Source organism: Theobroma cacao, chromosome 1 (genome assembly GCF_000208745.1).
Source record: "Theobroma cacao cultivar B97-61/B2 chromosome 1, Criollo_cocoa_genome_V2, whole genome shotgun sequence".
Lineage (NCBI taxonomy): Eukaryota > Viridiplantae > Streptophyta > Magnoliopsida > Malvales > Malvaceae > Theobroma > Theobroma cacao.
Genome location: NC_030850.1, coordinates 4,660,155 through 4,687,614, shown reverse-complemented (window position 1 = coordinate 4,687,614; position 27,460 = coordinate 4,660,155). Strand labels below are relative to the sequence as shown.

The 27,460-nt window shown below is 36.1% G+C and overlaps 5 protein-coding genes across 13 annotated transcripts; 2 read left to right on the top strand and 3 right to left on the bottom strand.

Annotated features, from left to right (window-relative positions):
- On the top strand, positions 1,353-7,282 carry LOC18611475 (ubiquitin carboxyl-terminal hydrolase 17). Its single transcript, XM_007047743.2, has 11 exons — positions 1,353-1,884; positions 3,038-4,004; positions 4,096-4,184; positions 4,557-4,642; positions 4,727-4,889; positions 4,983-5,097; positions 5,223-5,380; positions 5,755-5,839; positions 5,930-6,142; positions 6,247-6,308; positions 6,389-7,282. Exons 1-11 carry the CDS (start codon positions 1,622-1,624, stop codon positions 7,011-7,013), a joined length of 2,826 nt encoding a protein of 941 aa, XP_007047805.2. The 5' UTR covers positions 1,353-1,621; the 3' UTR covers positions 7,014-7,282.
- Positions 8,327-10,434, top strand: LOC18611474 (IMPACT family member in pol 5'region). Its single transcript, XM_007047742.2, has 5 exons — positions 8,327-8,737; positions 8,821-8,936; positions 9,021-9,126; positions 9,225-9,278; positions 9,962-10,434. The coding sequence occupies exons 1-5, from the start codon at positions 8,435-8,437 to the stop codon at positions 10,118-10,120; spliced, it is 738 nt and encodes a 245-aa protein (XP_007047804.2). The 5' UTR covers positions 8,327-8,434; the 3' UTR covers positions 10,121-10,434.
- LOC18611473 (transcription factor bHLH131) lies at positions 10,759-12,512 on the bottom strand. Its single transcript, XM_007047740.2, has 3 exons — positions 11,815-12,512; positions 11,470-11,721; positions 10,759-11,306 (listed from the first exon to the last, which is right to left on the bottom strand). Exons 1-3 carry the CDS (start codon positions 11,830-11,832, stop codon positions 10,902-10,904), a joined length of 675 nt encoding a protein of 224 aa, XP_007047802.2. The 5' UTR covers positions 11,833-12,512; the 3' UTR covers positions 10,759-10,901.
- On the bottom strand, positions 13,777-27,437 carry LOC18611470 (GPI ethanolamine phosphate transferase 2). 9 transcript variants are annotated; one of them, XR_001927606.1, is made up of 19 exons: positions 27,038-27,437; positions 26,844-26,937; positions 26,694-26,738; positions 26,434-26,601; positions 26,032-26,116; positions 25,819-25,925; positions 25,641-25,721; positions 24,013-24,065; positions 22,684-22,786; positions 21,299-21,430; positions 20,727-20,823; positions 20,018-20,243; positions 19,826-19,919; positions 18,593-19,612; positions 17,947-18,039; positions 17,493-17,776; positions 16,740-17,271; positions 16,580-16,646; positions 13,777-14,243 (listed from the first exon to the last, which is right to left on the bottom strand). XR_001927606.1 is itself a non-coding variant. In XM_018119793.1 (17 exons), exons 1-17 carry the CDS (start codon positions 27,160-27,162, stop codon positions 17,136-17,138), a joined length of 2,943 nt encoding a protein of 980 aa, XP_017975282.1. In that variant the 5' UTR covers positions 27,163-27,437; the 3' UTR covers positions 16,553-17,135. The 9 variants fall into 9 exon arrangements, 1 of the variants encoding a protein (XP_017975282.1); XR_001927610.1 differs by having other exon boundaries at positions 16,580-17,271; positions 18,593-18,706; positions 19,079-19,612; XR_001927595.1 differs by having other exon boundaries at positions 16,580-17,271.
- On the bottom strand, positions 14,931-15,665 carry LOC18611471. The gene has a single exon (XM_018116884.1). It carries the CDS (start codon positions 15,663-15,665, stop codon positions 14,931-14,933), a length of 735 nt encoding a protein of 244 aa, XP_017972373.1.

Sequence of the window (27,460 nt, the reverse complement as noted above, 5' to 3'; positions counted from 1 at the left end):
GCTCAAATATTATTATTATTTAAAATAATTTTTTCGATTTTTTGTGACCCATTGCAGCATCCGGGTGGAAAGTGCGCACGAGGTAAAGGAATCTGTCCGCAGCCCACTATCATTCCAATTGCCAAATGCGTCAACCTTTCGCTCATAGACTGCAACAACGAAAGTCCTCTTAATTAAAGTTCTACACGTGATTTCCAAAGACAAAGTTTGAAATAACGTCGGGGAAGAAAACCACATATAATGTTCTGTTGGCACTGCGGAAAGGTTAAAAATTTAATATATAGAGTGTACTTCATATCAAATAAAATAAAATATACAGAGTCTGGCACTGGGGTTGGCCCTACCCACTTATAACCGCCCTTTTTGCCAGAGGAACAATGCGGACTCCGATGAAGTTCATTGTCAGAATGGACGTGAATAGATCTTGATTGCTTTTCTACTTTGGTGGCTATTAAATGCAGCACTGTAGACTGTACTTCACAAAGCTCTTTCAAATTCCAAGAGCATGGACTTAAGCGTCGGTATGCCTACAATTATAAACACTTGGCTTTAGCTTATCTTCTTAAGCTTATGTATTTGTTTTTAGTTAATATGTTATTTGGGCCACCCACACCTGTTGTTCAGTTCAAATGCTTGTAATAATTTTTGTTGTGGTGTTCTTTGTTTCTTTGCCACCTAAAACATTCTTTATTTATTTGTGCATACTCTTTTTTAGTGGACGGGTTGGGTTTGAGACGAGCAGTTATCTAACTTGCCTATAAAAATTAGTAGTATCTACTCATATTTTTAGAAATTAAGACATTATATTGTTGTTCTTTATACTTCTATTTAAATTTCACTTGTCTAAACTCATTACTATAATAAAAAAAATCAAATTTAATTAAAACTAAGCAAGAAATAATAAAGTGTATTAGCAATTTAAATTTATGACTTGATTTAAAAATAATACTAACCGATTATTTCTTTAGTTTTTGGGTTACTATTTTGCCTTTCCCATATTATTCAAAGAAGAAAAAAATCAAAATTGATTTTGTAAAAATGAAATATTTTGAACATAATATTTTTTAAAAATTATTAAATTATTAAAAATATTATTTTATTTTATTTTATTAAAAATTTTATATTTTATTTTAATTTAATTTTTTATAATTAATTATTAATTAATTAAAATATAATTTATTATTTATATTTAAGTGATATTATTGATATAATCTTGACTTGACACAATTACGAAACAATTTTGTAATTTACCGGTCTATGCTGAGGGAGGCCAAACACGGTAGACAGCGAAATCCGTTGTCAAACGATAGAAAAAATAGAAGTTTTTGTCTTTAACACGACAAGACAAAATAAGAAACCCCCGTAAAAATTAATAATAGCAAACGGTCAAATTTGCTTTCTCTCTTTCAGATCCGACCAGATGCTCAAATCCTCGCCTCACCCTAACCACCGCCTAAATTTCCCATTTTGCCCCTCCAACCACCAGCACTGTCACCGCCAGCGTCGTCGTCGCAGAAATCTATGTATAACAAAGCCACCATCATCCTAGGTTTTCTCTGTTCAGGACTGATCCTCGGCGCCGGCTAAATAAAGTGGAATAGAATAAAATCTTAAATAAAAAATGCTGGTTCCTGGATTTCTGGGTTTCAACGGCGTCTTTTTGGTGTCGTTGCTGGTTGTTTTTCTGGTAATCCGGCATAAGTTGAGGAATGCGGCGGCGAGGAAAGAGGAGGTTACGAGGTTGCTCGAAATGGTCTCGCATGAAGCCGCCGTGGTGGAGGCTCAAGCCACCAATGAGTACGGTTACTACCCCAAGAACCAGTGTGCTGTTTGCTTTGCTCCTACCACAACGCGCTGTTCTCAGTGCAAATCTGTTCGTTACTGGTTCGTTTTTATTTTTCCCTTTTCTTCTTCTATTTTATTTTGACCTAAATTTTACGAATAGGATTGTCATTTTGGGCAATTTGTTTGTGGTTGGTAGAGAGTAGGAGCTACTTACTTAGTTTCAAGAATTTACAGTTGGGAGTAATTGCAGCTGTTGAGGGTGAGTTGAATAATTAGAAAGATGAAAAATTTATTGCGGCTTTAGAGGTGGAATGGCAGGATATATGTTTGAGGGGAAGAAGTTAAAGCCTTTAATTTTGATGGAAATGATTGGGATTTTCCCATTTTAGTTGCGTTTTGATAAACATTATAATTGGGCATGGTAGTTGATTTTAGTGAAGTTTTGATCTTAGGTTGTGTAAACGCTTGTTAGATTGATTGTTCTTTTAATCAAAGATTAGGGAATAGATTGAGCTGAATTACTTCATTTTCCCAGGAATGGTCTATATAGTTATCAGATTTATTATAAGGTTTGTATGGTGGTGGTATTCTATGTTCATGATATTAGTGTTTATTGGGATTGTTTTGAGAAGGAAGTTGGGAGGCCTCTTTTTTCTGGTGTTTAGATGAGTGGGTGAGAAATAAAAATCTACCTTTCTGGGGATGGACATTGGGTAGATTCATCTTAGGAATGCAGGTCGTATTATGTGCTTATCAGTAGCCACTTCTGGACCATTTATTGAAATGCTGCTTGTCAATATCATATTGCTAGATACGTGTGCTTACTGCTTGGGTTCTGTTGTTCAGCATCATTCTTGCTGGTAAATGGTAGTCTTCATGCCCTTGTATTATAGAGCTCATGGCACCATGAGAGAAAGAGTGCTTCAAAATTTAAAGATGTAGAAGAGAAAGCCCGGTGTTCATCTTCCGTTTAGCTTAATTAAATTTTCATTCAACTAGTGGATTGGCTATATGAATCCCTTTGCTTTAGCTTAAACAAAATTTGTGCTGCCATTCTTTTTAAAAGTTTTGGCTGTGCTTTATCATGTTGTTATGTCAGTTTTTATCTCCCTTAGTTTGCTCTGCAAAATAAAATACAAGATGCATGCATTTTCTTGTAAATGTCTTTAGTAATTGTACTGGATATTCAGATATGTTATTGTGCCATTTTCACCCTTTTTTGGTATTGACTTCTTCGTTTGTTCGCATGTAGTTCTAGTAAGTGTCAAATAATTCACTGGAGACAAGGCCACAAGGATGAATGTCGCCCCCCAACTGATTTTGCAGTAACAAAACAGTGTGGAATTCACAGTAATGATTTTGAGGTGGAAAGAATATTTAGGACAGCATCTGACACTTCATCAGTGGTAGGAGATGATGATATTGATGCTAATCTAAAGCCTAATGCAGATGCCAAAGCAACACATAATGGTTTTGCTCCACCCAGTTCCTCATTGTTAGCTGGTGTGAGTCCATCTGGTGCCAGTAGTGAATCATTGGTTAATGTCTCTCCCAGCAGGACACTTCTGTCTGGCCCTAATGACGAGCTCGGGAGGCAACTTCCTGATGATATTGCCACTGCTATATCTAGAAGCAAGACTGCTGCTAAGAAGATGGAAGAAGCTATCTCACCTTCTTCAGAGTCTAATTTGACCTATTCTGTAAATAATCTGACCAACTTAAATATGAAGAAATCCACTCATAACGCTGAAGAGGTTGAATTTCAAATGCCATTTGCTAAGGGCAATAATCTCATGTCTGATGATGTCCATCCTGCAAAATCTGTCTATAAGAAGTCAACAGTAGCAGTTTTGTCTGAAATGTTAGTTACTGATGCATCCAAGAAAAGTAACTCAGCATCCCTGAGCTCTTCAAGGCCTAAAACTGTACCTAATGATAGGGAAGATGATTTGCAACCTTGTGAAACCAAACCTGTCAAAACTTCCTCATGTAGTGCTTCTGATGATCATTCAACTTCAGCTGCTGGAGGGCATTCTGTTCCCAGTTCTAAGTTGGGCTTGCCGGCAAAAAGTAGTGCTACCCCTACTTTGCCACAGACTGGTAGTAATGGCTTAAAAACATCAATGCGGAAAGCTGTACAGCAGTTTAAAGCCTCCAAACAGTCAAAGTCCTATCTTTTTGGTTTTGGTAATGAGTTTAATGTAAAACACAATTACAAGGTAGTTCCTTATTGTTATGTGTTTTTGTTGAGAGTCTCATAGTTTGCTATGTTGTATTGTGACTTGAGCACTTTTTGTTGTGGTTTGACAGATAATCTTTCCATATGAACTATTCATGGAACTTTACTCTTATGATGCGGTGGAACTATGCCCATTTGGCCTTAATAATTGTGGGAACAGGTAATCTTGATATTTATATAGGTTTTAATTTCAGCTCATAACAGGTATGTTTTGTCCAGAGAATGGTTTCAAGTAGTGTGCATTTTGTGAAATTTATTTTGGTGCTAATTTAGCGTGCTGGAACTTATGTATAGCTCTTCACCTTTAAAGTGCAAGACAGGTAAAATGATACACTTGATGCTTAGATATGATATGTCATGGAGTTCTTGTCCCCTTCTCCCCCCCCCCCACCCCCCCCCCCCCCAAATATTAACCTCTTATCTTTTGAATTGTTGTTTTTTCCTCTACTATGATTTGGTGAGGCATGTTTTCTGTTCAATAGTCAGTTTTTGAGTTGCTAATTTTATACTTTTCCTTTGAAAATTACTGCAGTTGTTATGCTAATGCTGTGCTTCAGTGTTTGGCTTTTACTCGGCCACTTACCTCATACCTTGTCAGAGGGCTACACTCTAGAGCATGCAAGTTTCTGGTCATGACTTTTTCATGATTTCATTCCTCATTCATACCTCCTCTTTAATATGATGTTCATTGTTGCTGTGCAGGTCGAAAAAAAGAGTGGTGCTTTATTTGTGAGTTTGAGTGTTTGATTTTGAAGGCAAAGGAAGGGGAGTCCCCTTTGTCACCAATCAGGATATTATCCAAAATACAAAAAATTGGAAGTCATCTTGGTCCTGGGAAGGAAGAGGATGCCCATGAATTTTTGAGGTGAACCAACTGTTAAAAGTACTTTCTTTTTGTATACTATTTTGGTATAACCTTCTCAAATGTGAATTAGACTTCACATTAGTGAGATGGCAGGTATGCTGTTGATGCCATGCAATCTGTTTGCCTCAAGGAAGCAAGGGCTGCAGGTCCTCTGGCAGAAGAGACGACTCTAGTAGGCCTAACTTTTGGAGGTTACCTTCATTCCAAGGTTGTTCAAAATTCTGATGCTACATTAATGTCCATTTATTCATATAACTTATTGTTATTTGATGGACATGAAGCAATTGTGATTTTTGCTACCTTGTTCTTAAATTATGATGATTGGGTTTTCAGATAAAGTGCATGAAGTGCCTTGGTAAATCTGAGCGGTATGAGAGGATGATGGATCTACCTGTTGAGATTGATGGGGATATTGGAAGTCTTGAGGAGGCACTTGCACAGTTTACAGCTACGGAAATCTTGGATGCAGAGAACAAATATCATTGCAGTAGGTTCGTTGCTTTTTAATTTGCCATGTCATTATGTTGTTAATATTTTGCATGTTACCATGCTTGTTGGCCATTGTAGCTTATTGTTAGATATCCTTGATTCTAGCCTGTAATTTTAAAATCCCAGCTGATCTAATATTGTGTTATGGCTTTTCCATCCCAGTTTTGGCATAAATGAACTCTGACTATTTGACTGTCATATTATTACAGTGATTGTTGAAATCTCACTTCTGTGGCATATTTGGTCCTACTGTGGGAGTTTTGTTAGGATTGGCACGCAATTGCTGCTCCATGTTCAAAGCAAATATAAAAATTTCTAGGGGTCACTGTAACTGTTTGAGCTTCTAGTGATAAATTCTCCATCCTCTTGTTATCAGGTGTAAATCTTACGTCAAAGCAAGAAAGAAGTTGACAGTATTAGATGCGCCTAATATTCTCACCATTGTTTTAAAGCGGTTCCAGGTAATTTTATGATGGCAAGTTTCTATTTTTGCGCTTCCATGTACTTTATTTAAATGTCAAACTCTTGCTCTACCATCCGTGCTTTTGCAGTCTGGCAACTTTGGGAAGTTAAATAAGTCGGTTCAAATTCCTGAGGTCCTTGATTTAGCCCCATATATGAGTGGAACAAGTGATAAGGCTGCAGTTTACAATCTCTATGCTGTGGTTGTTCACTTGGATGTTATGAATGCTGCCTTTTCGGGACATTATGTGTGTTATGTGAAGAGTTTCCATGGGGAGTGGTTCAGGATTGATGACAGCACAGTATGTACCTTCTACTTACTAATATATATGGAAATCTACCTATCTGAAATCATCATGAGATGTATCACTGTACATAAATTTGACTTGTGCAGCCTATTTTGTAGGTAATACCAGTGGAGCTGGAGAGGGTCTTACTTGAAGGGGCGTACATGCTCCTCTATGCGAGGTAATGTGTAAAGAAATGGTGGGTTTTTCTAAAGTAATTTTCTTTTCAGCACAAATAACTTTAGTTCTTCAAAATTTTAGGCGCTCTCCAAGGGCCCCTGCTTTGGTAAGAAACAATCTTGAGTGTCATGGTTTGAGGTTCAAGAAAAGGAATTTGGAAGCTGTTCCTTGTAGCCAAAATACATCCAAGACGAGATCTGACTCTAATTTTTCAAGGTTGGATCCCTCTATAGCACAACGGAAGCATAAGTATCCTTCTGATACTTCAACCCGAAAGCACCTGTTTGATCAAGAAGATTGGAGGTTTCATTCAACGCAAAGAACTCCTCCAGCTGATTCATCGAGTGAGAGTTCTTCCATCTTCAGCGGCTCAGATGCAAGCTCTTGCAGCACAGCAAGCACCAAGGACTCTTCAAGGAGTGAAGACTTCTCTGATTATTTATTTGGTGACATGGGACCCGAATGGTACAGCCAATATGGGATTTCATCAGATTCAGGGGCGGAGATGGATGGCCGTGATCGGTGGCTGGAGAGGGATGGGAACTCCACATTTTTGTACACTGACTCAAGTAGACATCGTAGGAATAGTAACAGTAGAGCATCTGATTTTGAGCAAGTCGGCTGGTCTAATCCTTTTGATGTAAGATCATCCGGTATTTCATTGAGGAGAGCAAGCGTCGATGGATCATCTCAAACGTTTTATTGAGGTTTGAGCTGACATAAAATCGAGCTTTCAGTTATTTACTTATTGTTGTAATTCAAAAAGCAGTAATCATCATTTTTTTTATCCGTAAAATTACCTTATAATCGTCTACTTTAAACTCTCAAGTTTGCTGTCCATGGGCGGTTGGCCTGCCCAGGTCCGTAGATCAGGCCAGCTGCACCTTTTGACTGACTTTGGGGATAAGATTTTGAAGCTCAAGCCTCGTCCGGCCCAAGCTGTTTATCGTGTATTAAAAGAAAAATCTACTTAAATTTAATTCTAAATTTTATTTAATAGTAATAAAAATATTATTATAAATTATATGTATTTTTTGTTATCTTATGATGATAGAAGATCAAGAAACACAAAATAAGTTTTTATACTTGATTTAAATTTTCAACTAAATTTTAATTTTTTTATTGCATCCAATTGAATCATTTAACATATATTTATATTTATTAAAATCCTTATTTAGACAAAAATTTGTCATGCGAGCTATGTGACGTAAATGTCCATCAACTGTCTGTCTACGTGGATAATTTAAACTAGTGGCATGTCTTATATGGAAAAATGTTTGCCACGTGGAGGACCCAACTATTGGGAGGAAAGTTAGACCTCCTTAGAGACACATGGAAATTCTCATAGACTAATCAAATTAAATAGAAAAATTATAGAAGGTTAGGATTGGACCTAATTTATTATTGTAGTATGATTCAATATTACATTTTATCATTGTATTTTGATTTCATTGAATTTTATCACCGTACTTTCGTAATAGTAATATTACAAAATAGAAAAAAAAGAAAATTATTATGATAATAATATTAAGATTCTTTTTTCTCATTTTGTCTAACAATCTTTTTATACTATCTCAATTCAATTGGAATCTCGTGAAACAAACAGAAAAATCATCTAACTCATTTGATATTATTTTTTATTATCTCATGAACATTTGTCATTTATGAAGTTTCCATACTTATTTGATCAATAATACTTTTTAAATGTATAAAAGTTAATCTTCGTAGTCTCGTCGACTAAGTTTTGATTCCAATGATGAGTTTTTAGAAGCTTTATAAATATCAAAATCAACTAGTTTTATTTACTTTATAAAAACATTACAAGTAAACATTTATACCCTTTTATTTATTTATTCAATTTAATGATTTTTCTAATAATCGGAGAAGGCGAGAAGCCCATTCATTATTCATCCATTTTGTTGGGAAAGAAGATGAAAAGAAGCTCCAACCAGAAAAAATAAATAAAAAAGAAAAGGAATAATATTAAAATGGGTGCAAACGTCGTCGTAACTTTGTCCAAATGGAAATGGTCTTTCCACTTGAAACGGCGGCTGGAAAAGAAACAAGAGCCTATGAAGTTTTTGAAACGACAAACAGGAGAGAAACTAAAGGCACCAAAACAAGCAAATGCCAGTGGCAATAACAACAACTGGCTACAGCTACTGCCACAAGCTCAACCACCGACTCTCCGCCTCGCTTTCCTCCCTCTGCACCGCCAAAAACCCAATGGTCACCACCGCCAGCAGCTCCAGCACCGCCTCCAACGCAGGCGCGTACACCACAATCAAAGAAACAGTAACATGCGAGAAAGAAATAAAAAAGAGCAAATTCATCGCCATCGCCGGCCCTATCTCCAACGAACAATCCGCTCACTCTTTCCTCAATCAGGTTAAGGATCCGCGCGCCACTCACAATTGTTGGGCTTACAAGGTATCTAATACGACGCCGTGTTGGTAATAGTTATCCGATTCAATTCAATTCCGCTCATAAATTGACGGGTCAAAGGATTATAGGTTGGGGATCAGTACCGGTCAAATGATGACGGCGAACCTTCAGGAACGGCGGGGAAGCCGATTCATTCTGCCATTGTTTCTTCAGGTTTAGACAGAGTAATGGTGGTCGTTATTAGGTAAATTTAATTACTTTGACAATTGATTTTTCGCCATAATTAAAATTAAAAGGACAAATATGGATTTTTTTTATATGAATTCAGGTATTTTGGAGGAATTAAATTGGGAACGGGAGGACTTGTTAGGGCTTATGGTGGAGTGGCTTCGGAATGCTTGAGAAATGCTCCGACTTGTCTTGTAAAATCTAAAGTAAGAATGGAAAAGACTTTGTTGCTTTTACATTTGAAAAGTTTATTTTTATGATTTCAATATTTTGAAAGACTAATATTTTATTGGAATTTTTGTAGGTTCCGATCGGTGTGGAGATTCCTTTCGATCTTTTGGGAGTTCTGTACCATCAAGTGAGCATTGTTTTTGATTCAAAATATGTCTCTTTTCTATGTAACTTGATGTTTTACGGTTGGTTTTATCGTCTCTGTTAAGCACTTATCTGCATAAAATGTTTACAAATAGAGAGCAGCAACTTACCATTTTTTTCTTCTATTAGTATGCTATAGAGTTTTGCCTACTTTAGTTTATCATTCACGTATCGCCATTGGAATGTGTATGATTCGTGTAACATCCTTGAGATGTCACTTGATTGTTTCCTCTGACAATGGCTCACTTTTGTAGTAAACCAATTCTTTCATGTTTAGTGGTGGTATTGCTTTATCTGAAATTTTGTGAGTAATTTTGTGACTTTCTCAAATTAATCGTTAGCTGGGATCAGTTAGTTAATAGTAAAGGAAATAAGCTTTCATTTACCAAGGGATAGGATGATGTTAAACTATTGATATTTTGAGGGTGACATGTTCTGCTTCCTGTACTCTTGCTCTGGATTTTTCATTTATGTGTGATATAGGTACATTGATGAAATAACTAATTACAATTGGCGTGTGTAAGTTGCAGTATTGAAATTTTCTGAATCCATTCTGTTGCTCCCATTTGCTTATTAATTTTCTTGGTCTTAAAATGGAACCTTCGATGCATCACAGGCTGAACTGAATGTTTGACTGTATGGTCATTTTGTTCTTCTTTGTTGCAGTTGCAATCTTTTCAAGCTGAGGACATCAAACAGGATTATGATACTGGCAAAGATGGGATCACCATGGTTTCCTTCAAAGTTGATTTTGATCGGGTCGAGAAATTAGAAGAAACTATTAAAGCCAATTGTAGCAGAGAACTTGTGTTTTATAAGCACTGACACTGACTTTGCTATTTACCATACACAGAGATTGTCTACAATTATTCAAGCTTTGGACCAACAGATGTAGGATTGGTATGTGCTGTATATCTCTTTTCCCTGCTGAGGAGCCAATCCTATTTACATCTTCTTAGCATCTTGTTTGGGGAAATGCCTTGTGAAATTAGTCAAAAGCTAGCACAAGAAACTACTAAATTCTTTCCTGCCTAGAAGTAAAAGTTTGTTCTTGGGCTATGCCTTGATTAATTTGTTGTACATAGTATTCAGTTTGACAGTAATAATAGATCATGGGAAACCCTTTTTTACAGACTTCATCACAAGTTTTTTAGTTTATAAGTGCTGAGTAATAACCCAATGTATTGATGCATATTGCCTGCCATGAGCTGGCTCAATTGAATATAAACCCCCTCCCTAGTGGAACAGAAAAAATAAAATAAAAAACTTTTGTTGATGTTCTTGCCAATTCAAGACTCAAATTTAAGCGACAGGTTGAACTCACATGTTGATGGTATGCTAATGCAATATATTTACCATTCATCAAGGTCTTGGCAAAGGTGCTTGAATTTTGAAGCACAAATCTACCCGAAGAAAATTAAGTCGTAGTTTTATACAAAATCTTAGTAGAATTGGGGCAATCATGTTTCAAAATCCTGTTCTTTGTCATAGAACTGCAACTGCAAAAATGATTACACGAAGCACTATTTACCATTATTCTTTAAATATACTCTTAAACCTACCCTTTTCCATTGCTCTACAACTGCTAGAAATTACAACAGAATAATCAGTGAGTGAAACGAGGCTTCCCATTTTTCATCTTAGGTCTATCTACGGCCATCTTCAAAGCCCTCTTAAGCATACATATACCTTCATTTCCACTAAGCCCTTTTACCCACAACACACTTTTATTCCTTCCTCCTACAAACACCATCTCTGCTCTTACAACCCTCCCATTCACCGTCCTCACTGCCCGTGTCAGATCAGATATCAGCTCTGCCCTGTCGTCACAACTGAATGTTGCCTTCAACAAACTCCCATCGCTTTCACAATAACCCAAACTCAAGTTGTCTGACTCACCAGGGAGCACACCCTCTAAGCTTCCACGACAAACTGCTTTCGTTTCTTTTAGTCTCTTTTTCAACTCCCTCACCTGCCTGATTGTCTCGCCCAGCACGGATGCCTTGTCCATCTGTTGCATGAAATGAAACGATTGCTGAGTACCCTTTCATTATCGATGAGCTGGTTTTTTTTTTCATTTGTTCATTAGTAGAATTCGAGAAATTTCTGCAAACAAAATATAGAACTTAATCTAACCTTTGATGTAATACTAATTGTGTTCTATCATCACTTACTTTGATCAAGTTTGGTAGGATGGAACGGAGTATGTCATACTGTTGGCAGATACGCTTTCTTCGATGCCTCTCAGCAATTCTATGTCTCACAGCATTGGCTATGTTGGTCTCAGCCTTTGATTTCGTCTTCCTCGGCAAACTTTTCAGGAGGATGTCAATGGTGGGAATCACTTGTTGCGAAAGGCTGTTTGGCCTTGAGCATAACGCTGAACTATAGTAACCCCCAAGAGGATGTTGTATATCTTGTTCTAACTACAAGTACAAAACCAGAAGGTAAAACGCATGGTTTTGAGAAGATAGCTTGATAAAGGAATCAGAAAAGGGGTAAAAACAGTAAATCATTACCTGTTTCAGACGGACCATGGGGGACCTCAGGTTTGCCTCCAGTAAAAATTGTTCCTTCGAAAGAAAGAGGAAGAACAAATGTTTGCTCTCTATGGAGAGATTGGTAGAGAGATTTTGATCCAAAGAGCATCGTACAAGGTTATTGCCCTTTACAGGTAATTAATAAGACGGGCATATGTCTGCATTAAAGACAGGAAGAACAAGAGATATTACACCTTATAAATGAGAATCGATGTATCGAACATGGGATGATTTTATCTTATTTATAAGATGTTGTAATCTTAAGTATTTGATAAAATCCTGACATTTAATTCTAAGATATTGGAATGTGAAATTGTTGGTGTGATCTGATATTAACTCTATGGATTATGCAGCCGCGCCACCTCTCTACAGCCGGTGGCTCTCCGGCCTTTCTTTCCCTCTTCTGTCCCTTTTTCCCGATCAATTGCACTCAAATCTCCCTAACTCAAATCCGGGCCGCAGCTCCTGAGTTTCAGGAGGCAACTTCCCATAACCATCCTTTCTTAGCTCACTAAATTGATTTAGACGCCAGACTAGCTTGATTTAGACGCCAAGTCAGTGACTGATAGCAACCATACAGATACTTTGCCTAAACTCTAAACTCTAAATCCCTAAATCTTTAACCTGAACTCTAAATCCTTAAATCTTAAACCCTAAACTCAAATCATTTCTCAAATATAATACATTTTCAAATCTCATTTTTTTTTGCTTTTTTTGAAAAAGTTATATTATCATGGCTGATTTTGTCTTCGAAGTCAAAAAATACAAACATTGATAAGGGCTAGCAAGGGTTTGCCACTTGATTTCAATCCGAGTTACGATAGTTTAGAAGTATATTGTCACCTATCTAATTTACAAGTTTGCTTCTATGCAAAGCCTCTGCAAAAAGAAGAAAGATATAACTAAAATCTTGTGTTCAATTCTCTTTATCGAAAGGTTATTTTTTCATAATTAATATACTGAACTTTTAAAAAATTCTCTTTATCTGATCACAATAAAAATAAAAAAAATTAACGGAAATGAAGTTGAATCTTCTTCATTCCTTTTTCTCTGGTTTAGATTAAATTCATCATTGCTTATACTTAAAACTTTTATGAATAATACGTAATTAACTCTTATTTTGTTAAAAAAACAAAAACTCTATCGACTATGAATAGTCCTGAAGTTTGTTCCACAAGTTTATCATATCATTCCTCACAGACTCAGTTCAAAGAAGCGAATATGAGAGTTGCCACAATATTGGACAATGCTCAAGACAGTCGAACACCATTTCTGCTGCCTATATACCATGAAATTTTTGCATGATTTACCACACAATAAATGAAAAAAAAAAAAAAAAGGAAGTCCATGGGTTAAATTATCTACTATTGGATTATCAGGCCTAACAATTTGGTCCAAGCTTTATAACTGCTCATGAGACAAATATTTTGCACTGATTAAAGGCACCAGACCATGACAACCAATCTGTTAAAACAGGGACTTGGAAAAGAAGAACAGGGGATTTTGTTAGGTTACTAGGAATGATCATATAGTTTTTCCTTTTCTCCTTCCTTGAATGTTTAGTTTTGACCCATGAAATGGTAGGAATTCCATATGCAAGCAATATTCTGACTTTACCTTGAGAACACGATCTGGTGGAATTCATCGTCTGCAGGGAAATAATTTGCTGAGATTGATAGTTCTGCTGGTGGTAATCACCACAATCATCTTCTATGGCGTTATCTGAATAAACCACCATTTTTTTATTCTTTTCCATTGAGCTGTTTCTGACATGAAACTGTCTTGCTCATTATTTGCCATTTTATCAACTACTAATTCACCTCTAACTATCATTGTTAAGTTCCATTGGGACCAATCATAACTAAATCAAGCCAGCCAAAAAATTAAAAAAATTGTCCATCAGCTATTCAGCTCTCTCACAACCATGACAGAATTAGCAAGTTCAACTAAAATCAAGGAAAGCTTTAGAAAAATAATTTGTGATTTGTGACTAGATACAAAGACCATAAGATAAATGCATAGCAAGACCAGCTTAACATAAGAAATTGCTAATGCCATCTAGGAATATCAAACTGTGTCTGTGCAATATCACCAACAGCAGGTATTACTGGAAAATCTAAAGGGGACCTTCTGCAAATTCATACCAAAAGAAATCACAAGTGTGAATGAAGACCAACGAAGCAAATAAGAACATCTCATGAGAAACCTGAAATCAGAGAAGTATGAAATATATTAGAAGACTTCATTTCCATTCACTTGGAACCCTCCTGTTTCATCAATCTTCTGATAGATATAGAGATTTGTGGAGCGTTTCCATCAACTTCCTTCTATCCATTTTTTCTTTCTTTTTCCTCATAGTACTTTCTAAGAAAGTGGACCCATTGTCAATTGACAAAGCTGGAATGAAACTGTTTGAGAGACAAGGGAACCAACCTTCAGTGTCCACAAATTCATTCATATCTCACAAACCCTTAAGTATCCACAAATTTATTCTTACCTCATAGATAGGCATTTTAATCAGATGGAACCAGCTTCTCTAGAAAGGCACTTTCATAGATCTTAATATGTTTATATCAGTATCTTCATTAAAAGCTAAAATTGTTTAAACACTGAGCATGCAAAACTTGAGAAATATTATCAGGAAATTCAGCTTTAGTCCTCAATCAAGCTAAACTATTTGATGCGTACAGACAAATGTAAAGTAAATCCTACACAACTGGTTATAACAAAATTTGTTCGAGAAACAGAGGTTGACACTATAATCGCCATGGCTATCGAGTCCCTTGTAACATGTCATCTAAACAGTGAAAAACTCTCCCTTCAAGGACATATAGTTAAACAAGAGATCAAAGCACATACTTAAGAACCATAACACAGTTTCCATTACTAATAACCATGAAATAACAAGAATTATCAAGATTCAAGAACATTACAACTACTGCATTTCGTTTTCAACTATGAGATTAGGAAACACATTGTCAGCGCCCTACACAATTTTGCTTTCCTGTTGAACTGTCTACTGTTAAAACCATATAGGCACAGAGAGGACTCCCTTTACAACCTTCAAATAACCATACCCTCTCCATAGACTTGGATCAATATATACCCTTCAACCCAACAAATATATCATCATCTCCCTCAAAGAACTCCAACTCATTCTCAATACAACCATCCTGACATCCACTTCCAACACCTACTCCTCCACCACTTCCACTTCCACAATCACCATCTCCAACTCCATTCCCAAGCTCCACATTCATTTCTAGAACACTCATCTTCTCAACTTTCTTCCCCTTTACCCCTTTGCCCATCATTTTCTTTGTATTCCTCGGCACAGATTTTACTCTCGTCATTACACGCCTTCCTTCACCAGTGTTCAAAACTTCTACTTTCACTTTACTACCCTTATTTTTCACATCCATATTTTTCGTCTCATCAGCACTATCATCAGATATCTCCACAACCTCATGCTTTTTCCCAGTATCTCCCCCACCAACCTCTTTCTTGTCACCCAAGAAACTATCCCCAAAACGACCTAATGGAAAAAACCCATATCCAGAATAATACCCACCATCTTTCCCTTTCACCAACAAACTTTCCGGAGGCGCAGCCACCGCCACTCCATGAAACCCTTTTCTACAATTCTGACAAACCAAGCAACACTCTTCATACTTCTTTTCATACTCATACATGTAATAACAGTATGGACAAACAGTCCAAAACGTGCCCTTCTCATTTTCACTCTCTAAAGGCGCTTTGTTTGGCTCTTTTTTTCCACTTCTTTCTTGCTTTAAATCATTCCTTTTGAACTCATTGCCATCGCAACCCATGTTAAAAAAATGGCTTTCCTGTTTTTGCTCGTATGAAATCTTTGTTTTGGAGGTATGGGTCATTGTTTTGCGGTGGGTTGAATGTTAGCAACTTGTTGAGTAAAAAAGAAGCTAATCAGTCATGAGGGTTTAAGTCCTAGAATGGAGAGAGCGGGTTCTGATTACGGGTCGGGTTTTCGAGAGTCGGATTTTCTTATAATAGAGGAGGAGGAGGAATTAAAGCAATAGTGGGGACGTGACAAGACAGGCGGGCGAACGATTAGGTGAGGTCCGGCTGATTCGGGTCGCATTCTTATTGGCGAGCTAGAGCGTAGGGAGAGGGAGAAACTGCAAAGATATTGAAATACCGAATGTGGACATGGAGTGGTGAAGTAGGATATGAGGGTGTTTTGATCATTTCTCAGCCCTGCAATCTGTTCATCCAAGGGGACAGTGAGTATCTGAGTGACGCAATTCTTCTGCTTGAGCAACGAGGATAATACCCAACGGTTACCTCTCATCAATCGTCAGTACAAATTTTTGTTTTATTTTCTCTTTTCCTACACTTTTATCATACGAATTTGGAAAACAAAACAACTTACAATTATCTTCTAGATAATAATAATTATAATAATAATCATTGTAAATTAAATTTTTATACATCTAAAATTTATTTTGATTTCATTTAATTCATATTTTTGTTATTTATTTAAAGTACATCTAAACGAATCTAGCACCTTTACTTCAACCCCAAGTAGGAATGCGATGCACATCTATATTTTTCTTTCCAGGATGATTCATGTGCTGACGCAAGTAAAACAGAGGTCCAACTCCTATTTCATCCTTTAAAATCCTAAATCAGCTACCATTATTTTGCCACATCATTTAAATATTATTGAAAAACTAAATTTTGATAAGAAAAATAAAGACAATACCATTCACCCGGTGTGAATGCCAATGTTTGTCTGCATTGTTCCATTTGCTAAAATAACAAACTCTGACCTGAAAGCAGAACAAATAAAAATAAAAAATCAAGATTTAAAAGCCAGTTTCAGAATGATCCTTCCTTTCTATCATGTAACCATAGGCATTCACCTGTCTCACCAACAAAATATTCAGCTTCATTTGACCCCAGAAATGATGTTTTTATGTAAACAAAGACCACCAACTGCTTCAGGAGTATCTTCTAATATTCCTATTACTATACTTTCTTCATCTGATTCCTACATGCAATATCACATCCATTGAGGAAGCTAGGGAATCTTATGAAACAACTAGTTACACCAACTTAGTTGGTTTCGAAGAATTCAAGATTGGGTCGCCCGTTACTCTATCTTGTGTTGTTGCTAATGGCGAGGTGCTTACTTTTCTGCATGGCCAGTACCAAATGCGTCTATGGAGGAAGTTAGTGAAATAAAAAAGAAACAAGTATTAAATGACCTTCCACCATATTGGAAGAACACAAAATTGGGTTGCTAATTGCTCTGAGTGCTATCTTGTGTTGTTGCTGATTGGTACTTGCTTTCTTTTCCGGATGCCCAGTACCAAATGTGTATAAATTCCAGTTGCAGCCACAATGGAGACCCCTATGTAAGTGCATAGGGTTGTTGCACAGACATACAGGTACCTGGACATATTTGTGTCATTAGTTTTACCACAAGCAAAGTAAATAACACGGATTACAGTAAATCAAATACTTCTATGGTTTTTACAAAATAGGTTAAATGTTACTTAAGAACAAGAACACCAGCTATCCATGCAATTTTTTGACATCATTGAAACATGCTTGCAGACACATTTGAATCATCTAAAAGCGGCAAAGTTTTTCTGATGAGACTTAAAACTTACTTGGGTGAGAAAACACTCCAAACAAATAAATGATTCCTCATCAACAGCAATACAACTGTGTACGCAGTCAACAGAATTGAATTGAAGACCAGAGGAACGAGGCAAGGAAAACCAAGCATCATCGTGAGAAGGTCTCCAGCATCTGCTTTCTCAGGAATTACAAGATGGGCAGTATTCTTCATAGAGATGTACATTACCAGGCTAAGAAGAATAAACATGGGGGACGCATAGGTGATAATAAACATTAGAACGCCAGACAGCAATGTTGAGTGACTTGATATGCCCTTGCAATGAGCAAAAAACAATATTGGGAAAGTTAGATAATTTAATTAATATCAATATCTTAAATTTCATATGTATAGCAAAGATTAAGTTTGAATACAAGTCTTCCAGTAAAAAAAGGTCTGCATTCGAGTGTATATTAACAGTGAGCAAGGAAAAAGAGAGTACATACAATGAAAGCTCCAGCAACATCAATAGTAGCAAGTGTATTGCTATTTCCTAGAGCAAAATGACCAGCCATTCCCAAGTAGTACAATGCTGCAATCTAAGAAAACAAAACAAAGTCCTGACATTAGTACCAGAAAACTGTTGGTCATTTCATGAGTTCCTAAAAGCACTTCACACCTTTTCAACTTATTTTTGTTCATGTACGTACAGGCTTAATTTCTACCGTTTGATTTTAAACAAATTTAGAGTTTCTTTGGCAAAGAGAGAAAAAAGCAAAACACAAACTCCAGAACAACAGAGGGGGGTGGGGGTTTGAAGAATGAAAAAGAAGAGTACTAAGTCAAGTATGTACTAGTGCTCACCAAGGAGAATGTCCTTATGAATTTAAAAATGAGGCAATGAACACTGAAATCTAACTCTCACAACTATGAACATCATAAAATGCACAAACTAATCCTTTAGAATGAAACTATGAGGGGGCTCTCAACCCTCAGCAATTAGCATATGCTCCTTTCATCCAAAAATTCACTTGAGAAAGTTCAACATGACTCCTATCTATTTATTGGGATAGTAGCATGCAAAATTACTTGTCTTCAACACAAATGAGAAAATAAAATAATTAATCAGGAAAATATAAGGTAGCAACTGACCTCTATCCACTCTTTATATTGGGTTCCATTACTAGCAAAATAGAGCAAGCTGGCCAATATTTGCACAAGCAGCAATAGTATGGGTGTTGAGTTAATTGGCTGTTGGAGCAACAGCTGCAGAAGACACCAACAATATATGTATGACCACCCAATCACATATAAAGAATCTCTTAATTCCACCAACGGAAACTTCTCTTGAATGCTAAGAAAAAATGAAGTAGGTGAGAGGGTATTATCAGTAGGGCAAATCTTAAAGGTTGAAAAAGGAATAAGCCATGGCAAGGCCACAACAATCCCCATAGTCGCAGCACCAAGAATTGCATAGATTATTTGTGCCAATAAGGTAGCTCCATAATTAGTTGACGAAAATGTATAATCCTGATATCTTATGATATGCAACAAAACCAGCAATGCAGACATCAGAAAGCTAAGTCTGACCATCTGAAAAAATTTTCCCTTTGATTCTATTGAAAATAGAGCACATACACCTATGCTGATCACCAGGAATGCAGATATTAGCTGAAGCAATTTCACATAATGACTCCCAGCCAGTTCAAGCCATTTAGAAATGTCAGGTAGAGTAGTCCAGTTTACACCACCTTGATGCCAGCCTCTCAAAATCCTTCCGGAGATAAGCAGCAAAAAGATTAAACACATTCTAGAATAAACTTTTCCACTTAGTACTTTGTGAATGCCAAGAGAACTTTGGACACCAACTGGTGCAAGGGACTGTGCTGTTTTACGGAGTAGTAAGAGATAGAATGTGGATACCACAAAATACCATATGTAATGCTCTTCCTCTACCATAGAACTTGATCCCATACTTGTAACAAGGATCAAGATAACACCAAGAATGAATGTCTCATCTAAAGACCAGCCATTCATGCTATCATTTAAGTTGGAGGGCTGTCGCTTTCCTCCCAGATAAATTTCTCTAACCCAACAAAACATCAGGCTTGATAATATTACACATGAGATAAACATTGTTGCTAGTCCAACAGCAAGTAGCTTAACAGGTTTCTGCCCAAAAGAAAAAAAAAAAAGAAATTGTTCAAGATCAAAATGAAAATAAGGTTAAAAGGATAGATAAGATCTTCAAGAAAAATAAATAAAATTAGTCAATGTTTTTTTTACACCACTCCTGGAATATCACTAATTAATTTTTATTTTAATACGAAAGAGACTTAAAATTTTTCAATCAACTCAGAAACTTGTTAAAATAAATATACATACATCAGTGGATCTGCGTGATAACCACTCACTTGCAGATTTCAGAAACTTGTAATATGCTGCTGCAGTCCTGCTGTACTCTTTGTTGCTAGCAAACCTACAAGTTACACAACAACAAATGGTAGTAAAAATATTTGTAACTGGATAATATTTAATGATTGTGATGCTAAATAGTGTAACATGCAGAAAACCCACTCAGAGCCCCCCTTAGACTTCAAGGAGCTGTGTAGAGCTTCCGCTTCCATATACAAGCAACAAAGCATATTCGCTGCACTATGATTGCACTCACTAGGACCAGAACTCTGATGATTACTGAATACATCACAGGGGAAATTTCTGCATGGTAAACCTGATAACTGAGCTTGCAACAATCTGAGCAACTGCCAAGAATTTAACTCCAGAGCCCTCAGACGTTGGTCCTCTGAATTCATCAAGAAGGAAAGGAATTAGATGATCACATCAGCTTAGACAGCGTATGGGCCTAAAAGGGAGTGATTTATTTTCTAATTTGAAACATTCTCTCGCTAAAATTCCATCCCTATTTATCACTTCGGGCTAGAGGTAATAATTTGGCCCAAACTCCACCGGTTTCAAAAACGCACATAATGTATACTTTAAGACTCTTCTGTTGCACCCTGTGCATAACTGTAAATGTGATTCAATGAGTCCATCAAGAACAGCATCTTATGGAAGATGAATAGAGCAACAAATATTTGTAAAAAATTTCCATACTCCAGGCTACAGAGGAAAAGCATGCCACTATGATATCATCTAGGAATAAGGCAGACATAACCTTCAGAAAAATTATATATTTCTTTTGCCAAATAGTATCCACTTTTTCCCCTTTTCCTTCTACATTTTTGTTACTACTTCATGACTGATCAAGAAAGAAGTAGAGATGAACCTTTTAGAGAATCAAAAGCTTCTGTAATAAGAACACCAACATTGTTCTTAGGGATTGGCATACCAAATAGAAGAGCCAAGGTGGGTGCAATGTCAACCTGCATCAAAAAAATTTTAAAATTAGATAACTCTATCAGTCATTATACTACAAAAATTACAATAGCATGGTTAACCAAGCTCTTGAACCCTGATCTAATATCTGGAAGTTCTCATCACTGCTAAAGCACTAAAACGTTTCTTTCACCTACTGAGGGTTTCCATTAACATATAAGGAGAAACTTGCAAATGCTCAAATTTCCTCAACTGAAGGGTAAGAGTAAAAAATGATGAAAAACCTAAATGAAGTTAATAGGATCCCATTCTAGCACTGACAACTTTCAGTGGAAGAAATGATGTTTAAGTCCCTATTAAGTTACAGAAGAAAATGATAAAAGTGGTATACTGGTATACTGGAACACATATGCACAATGTAACAGATGAAGAGTTTGTGATAGAGCTTGAGGAAACATACAGAACCATCAGAAACTATCCACAGCAACAATATAATGTTGTGAAGTTTCATCATTTAATTACCTGGTGAATGACTGATGCATAGTCAAAGACATGATTCCTCAGGCCAATAAAAAGAGCTAAGGAGTCAGTTTCTTCATATGAAGAACCCCCATGATTACCATTTTCTGTCATGCCATGATCACTTACTACCATCTACATGTGAAATAAATGCAAATATCAGTAAATCCCAAACAACAGATGATTCAAAGGCCATAAACAAACCAAACTCTCAAGAGCAACAAAAAATAGATCTGAACATATATAAGTAATCACATCACATGAAAGCAAGATGCAGCATGAAGTGGTAAGAGGATCAATCAGTCACCACCGAATATCTCATATTTATTTATGAGGAGACCAGTTTTAATGGGCCAGCAGTGAATATGTGGGCATGCATACATGCTAATGCAAAGGGCTTACTAAAGCAAGCCAAATGCACTTGAATTGTAAACCAAATTTACCCTAATGTTGCCATGGATGGAAAGACAAAGCTCTACTTTAAGAATGCTTACTTGACACGAAAATACTGCTGTAAACTAAGAAGCCTTCACACATAGAGACACTCAAGTCTCTGTGTCATTTGATAACATGAAATATAGACGTATTAAAGAAGTCTTGACTTCCTTATTGTAATAGTCAAGTCCTTTGCTCGCATATAGAGAAAGAAGGTCAAATCAAAGCTCTATAGGTGTCTATGTGAATAAGTGTTTAAACACCTTAGTTTGAAAACCAAGAACTAATGACAATATAATGGACCAATATTTAGTCACAAGGCTGATTGACAACATCGATAGCTTGCTAACACCAAATTCCCATCACCAATTGCCTAGCAAAAGCTTATATATCATTTCCATTTCCATAACTGTTAAATGACTGTCATCAACAAGAACTTGCATGCATGCAAATAAACACACCCACATTCCAATTAGTAATTGGCTTACAAAAGCTTATATATGTATTCCCTTTTCCACAAACATCAATGACTGTCAAGAAAAAGAATTTGCATACACACATATAAGCATATATAAGCAAGCATATTCAAGCATACACAATCACAATGCTGCTCATCACTATCTAGTCTGTATATCATTACAAAATATTTATTGAAACCTCAAAAATCTTTCTACCAAATACATAGAGGTAGTTTCACAAAATGATAACCACAATTTTAAATCCAGGTGTCATTGTCAAATAACGATCATAGAAAGTGCTGGAGACAAATCCATGACTGGGGGCCAATTTTGCTGCATTAAATCCTCCAATTTTCCCCTATATGTTAGGGAACTCTCTGATTATACATCAAAATTATCAATCTTACAAGATTCCAGAAAAGTAGGGATCCAATTATTTGGAGCCAGTATATCAGTTTGATATCAGTAATTCAAGAAGAATTAAATAGCACAAACCAAAAGTGTCCGCCCTCTGGCATTTCCTTGGGACTGAGTGGTACTTGAATGAATCAACTTCACCACCTCATCCATCTCCTTTAGCTTTGGGGCCATCAACATACTAAAACAGATGAACAAACATGCAAATGAGATTCAAAAAATACAACAACAACCAAACAAACAATCTTTTTCCCACCATGCAAACCAATATGTATATCAAGTAACAAAGGGAGAAAAAATCATATTAATAAGATGGTTAAATTATACTAGCATCCTTGAGTTTTGATCATATTAGACTTCAAACATGCATTTTGCTCAAAAAGGTGATATAAGGATACTGAATTGACAATTACACCTCATTTCGACACAACACAAATCAAATATTTTACACTGCAAACACAAATTGTCCTGAAAATAACACTAAAAATGAAAAAGAAATTAAAAAAAATAGAAGCCAAGAGACACGGTGTGAATCATCCAATAAGTAATGCTACTGGGCAAAGAGCAAATAATAAGTAATGTCCCAAAAAATGCACCAACCTATACTTTAAAAAGGAAATGTGTCAAGAATTACACTATTCATATGTGTATGTGTAAAATTAGCCAAATATATGTATCTTCACTTACATCTCTTAGTAAATAAAATTGACCAAATATGCTAATAAGCTCACATTATAGCTCATGTTCATGACTCATATCTTTTTTATTTTATAAGCGTTCATGACTCATATCAAGATTTATAATTATACTGCTCTCTACTTTAGTCTTTATGTATCATTATTTTATCCAGCTTTGCTTGTCATCTAGATTCACAATTACAATTTGATCCAAAGCCAATCAAACAAAAGAAAAATTTGAGAAGGAATTAGTCAAGAGAGAGAAAAAAAAATTGAGACAGAAAAAGGATATAATTTTAGTGACCATATTTATCCCAAAAAGAAAAATTCAAAGTAAAACAACATATTGATCATCATTTAAAACACAGCTCATGCCAAAAGGCTGCATTTAGATCATAATGAAATGTAGGCAGTTCCACAAATATGTATAGCAACAAATGTTACTCATTTAGGTTCTAATGACAATGTTTTATGCAAATGTTAGTCATATGCATGTATGTACACACACACGCGCACGCGCGTGCGCGCGCACACACATGTATATGCATTTAGCACGACGGACATTAGTCATTTGCATTTTGAATTAAAATCTCTTATGCAAATGCTGAGGATGGGAAGTGCATCGCAAGAACATGTTGCCTCAGAATCCAATTATAGCCTGAATTGAAGAATAAGATTGCAATTTAGCTCATATGAAGATAAAGGCATAACCTAACCATATAAAAAGTACCTGCTCCGGCCACCGATATGTCCAACATGATCCAAGCCTAGATAATGCAGAATCTGGAAATAGTACCAATTAAAATCATGCCACAATGGAGGTGAAGTGTACCACCAAGAAAAATATAATTCAAAAATCAAATTTTCAGCTTAGCTTTTGGAATAACTAAATATAATTACTAATGCAAATTTGTATTTGGACACTTTCATATAACCAAAACAGTAACTTCTCATTCTCATAATACAGAGAGTTTATCAAGAGCATCAGCATGGGAAATGCAAAAGTTCTTACTAAGGTGTGATCAGACCACTGCTTAACATTAGAATAACATAAGAGATGTAAATCAAGGTGAGCCGTACAGAAGTACAAAGTGAAGAGACTACAACCAATAGGCAGGCCCAACACAACTCAATAAAGCCTAATCAAACTACAAAGAGAAAACCACACAAACAGAAAATCTTACTCTCATTCTGCTCAATCTAGGGCCATTTTTTTTTATTGCATCATGAACCATACTTTTCTTTTCAATATAGACAGTACCAGAGTCCCCTTCTAATTATTGGAGTACTTGCATTAAATCATGCTACGTTCATGCCACTCTCAAGTTTATACAACATAATCACTGTTTTTCAAGTATTTGCAAAGAGAAGAGTTCTAAAGAGGCAGAAATCTCTAAAAGACAAGATTCCCATATCAAGAAACACTGGAAGTAAATTAACAAAGAACATGCACTTAAATTAAGACAATGAAGGAAAAGCATCCCTATGCTTTCAATATAAAACACCAACAAAGTACATAGTATTGGCATATTATATTAACCTTCAAAGTAGTCAATAAAAACTACATTAACTATAAGGAATTTACATATAAAACAGCTCAGCATACAGGTTGGAGCCAAATAAGACAACAAACACCTGAAGTGTGTAACTAAAATGTTTGACAAGAAGCCCAGAAATAAACCTGTCCTTGGGCTGGGCGCCCACCAAGCAGACAGAGGCTGGGCCTTGACAGGATATTCTAGGTAGGCCCAGCCTGACCTGGGACAATATAACATTAATAAGATTTTTTTAATTTAATTTAAAATCTAAAATATATTTAAAAAATATGAAAATATTATTATAAATTTTTTTCTATTTTAATAATAAATTTAATAAACGGGCTTAAATGGACAGATCTGGATAGGTCCGGCCTGGCACTAGCTTTTAGAGGTGTCAACTTGGCCTGGCCCTGCCCATGAACACCTCTAACACAAAGAAACACATGCTCAAATCCCAAACAGAAACCTATAAAGCTGAAAATGAAACTTCACACCTTACACAGGCCTTTATGTTACTACAGTTTATACTGAATGTCAAAGAAATGCACCAGAAAATTCTTCATTAAAAGCAAAATCAAAGACCACCTTAACCACCGGCACCAGAATAGCATGAAAGGAAAGATGAAGTGGTAGCCATGACCTTTTTAACTTTAAGAAAGGTAGAAAGTACTTGAGTTGGCACCCTTTGGTGTTTATTGTGTTAAGTTTCTCCAATTATAATAATCAAAAAGTAAATAAAAAGAAACTGAGACAAATATCACAATAAAAGATATTACAAGATATTTCTATTTAGATCATTTAAAAAAAAACAAATGCTAACCATAAGATTCCAGTCATCTCTACTAAGCTCATCTCCCAAATGTCGCGAAACATTTTGATCTACTTGCACGGTATCCTTAACCTGTATCAAGACCAAATTTAAGTAAATGTCACAAATCAGTTTACTTAATTTTTTATACTTCAAAGAGAAAAGACTGCATGCGAAGAATGAGAGATACATAGAAGCTGCTAACACCGTCATGCCTTTTGAATACCCCAGGAAACAACTTCAGCCATGTTTCATCACCAAGCATCACCATTTCCCAACCAATCCTGAAAAACTGGCCTGCAAACCATATGAGTGAACAATGAAGTTGTACCCGTCAATAGATTCCTTAAAAACAACAAGTAGTCATCAATTACAGAACTTCAAGAAAGTTATATGATCTAACCAAGAAGATTGTCGTCCAACATAGCCTGTGTGTTAAAATTGAATGCCACATCCAAGAATCCTCCAATTGCACCGGACACCATAGCCTAGAATGACAAGCTAATGCTGTGAGGCCAAAACCATATCCCCACAAAACTTATACTTTTTTCCTACATCTTTAACTAGGAGAAATTATTACATAAGTTCTAACCCAAAAATCAGAATGCAAAACCTCGTAAAATTAGTCCTATCAGCATATATGAATCCACATTTTAATAACAATAACTTTTTCAAATAAATGAAACGTTTGGTCTGGTGAATTCTGCAATGACCGAACTGAATCCTGATATGCTGGGCTGCGGCTGATGTAATTGGACGGATGTATGTAATATTTTCCTTTAAGAACATGAATAAAAGACCACACCTTCAATCTAGGCATTGTGACAGTTGGAGGGGCGGCCTTAGCATGGTAACCAACAGCCAATCCACTGGCTAGCAATGACTGAGTATAAGGCATAGCTTCCAAAAATTGCTTACTAGGAGGTTTCCCATTCTTGCCAAGCACGAATTCTGCTGGAAGACCATCAATAACCTAAACTAAACTAAAATCCTTGTAAATTATACAACAAAAACTCAAACTTATCCTTAAAAATTAATCAAACAAACAAACCAAAACTAACTTACCATTAAAATTAGCCTATCAAATAAAGAAGGAATCCCCGACAATTCCTATAATACAGAAAAAATAACTTCAAATTTTCAGAACAATTAAAAAACAAAACACACAGTTTTTTGCTTTTTTTCATTTTAGTTATAACTACTATTAGAACGAACTTTATATAACGATCTGAGTTGATCGGACGGCAGAGTCGTTTCGCTTTGATTCCCAACTGAGTTGCAAATAGGTAAGTGGAAACTCTCCGAGCCACTGAATATAAAGCAAAGCAATGTCGAAAAGAAAATTAAGATAAATTTTAAATTGAAAATGACATTCTTTTTTGTTTGTTTTTTAATGGAAAACTGTTTACCTGGTGCCGGTGAGAGCCGGTTTGACGGGAAAAAAGCCGAAGACGAAAAGAGAAAGGCCAATGATTTGAATGATGACTCCGGTTAGAGTGATCAAAGCCAGTTTGGTGCAGGTGAGTGGCGGCATTTTTAAGGAGTTTGAATTAGGAAATGCTCAAAATCCCTAAATTGCTTTAGTCTAATCAATGGAGTTCGATCAGAGACGAACGAGAGAGTGAGGAACAAAGGGACACATACATAGGGAGAGAGTTCGAACATGTATAACGAATTTTGGAGTTCTTGTCTTTGAGAATGACTTTATAAGGACATTTCTGTCAATAGGCTTTTTCCTACGAAGTGGCCAGGTTCGTACAGAGGATATTATATTTCTCCTCTTTGATAACCTTTGCTTCTTTTTTTTTTTCTAACCAATGGCAAGTTGACTG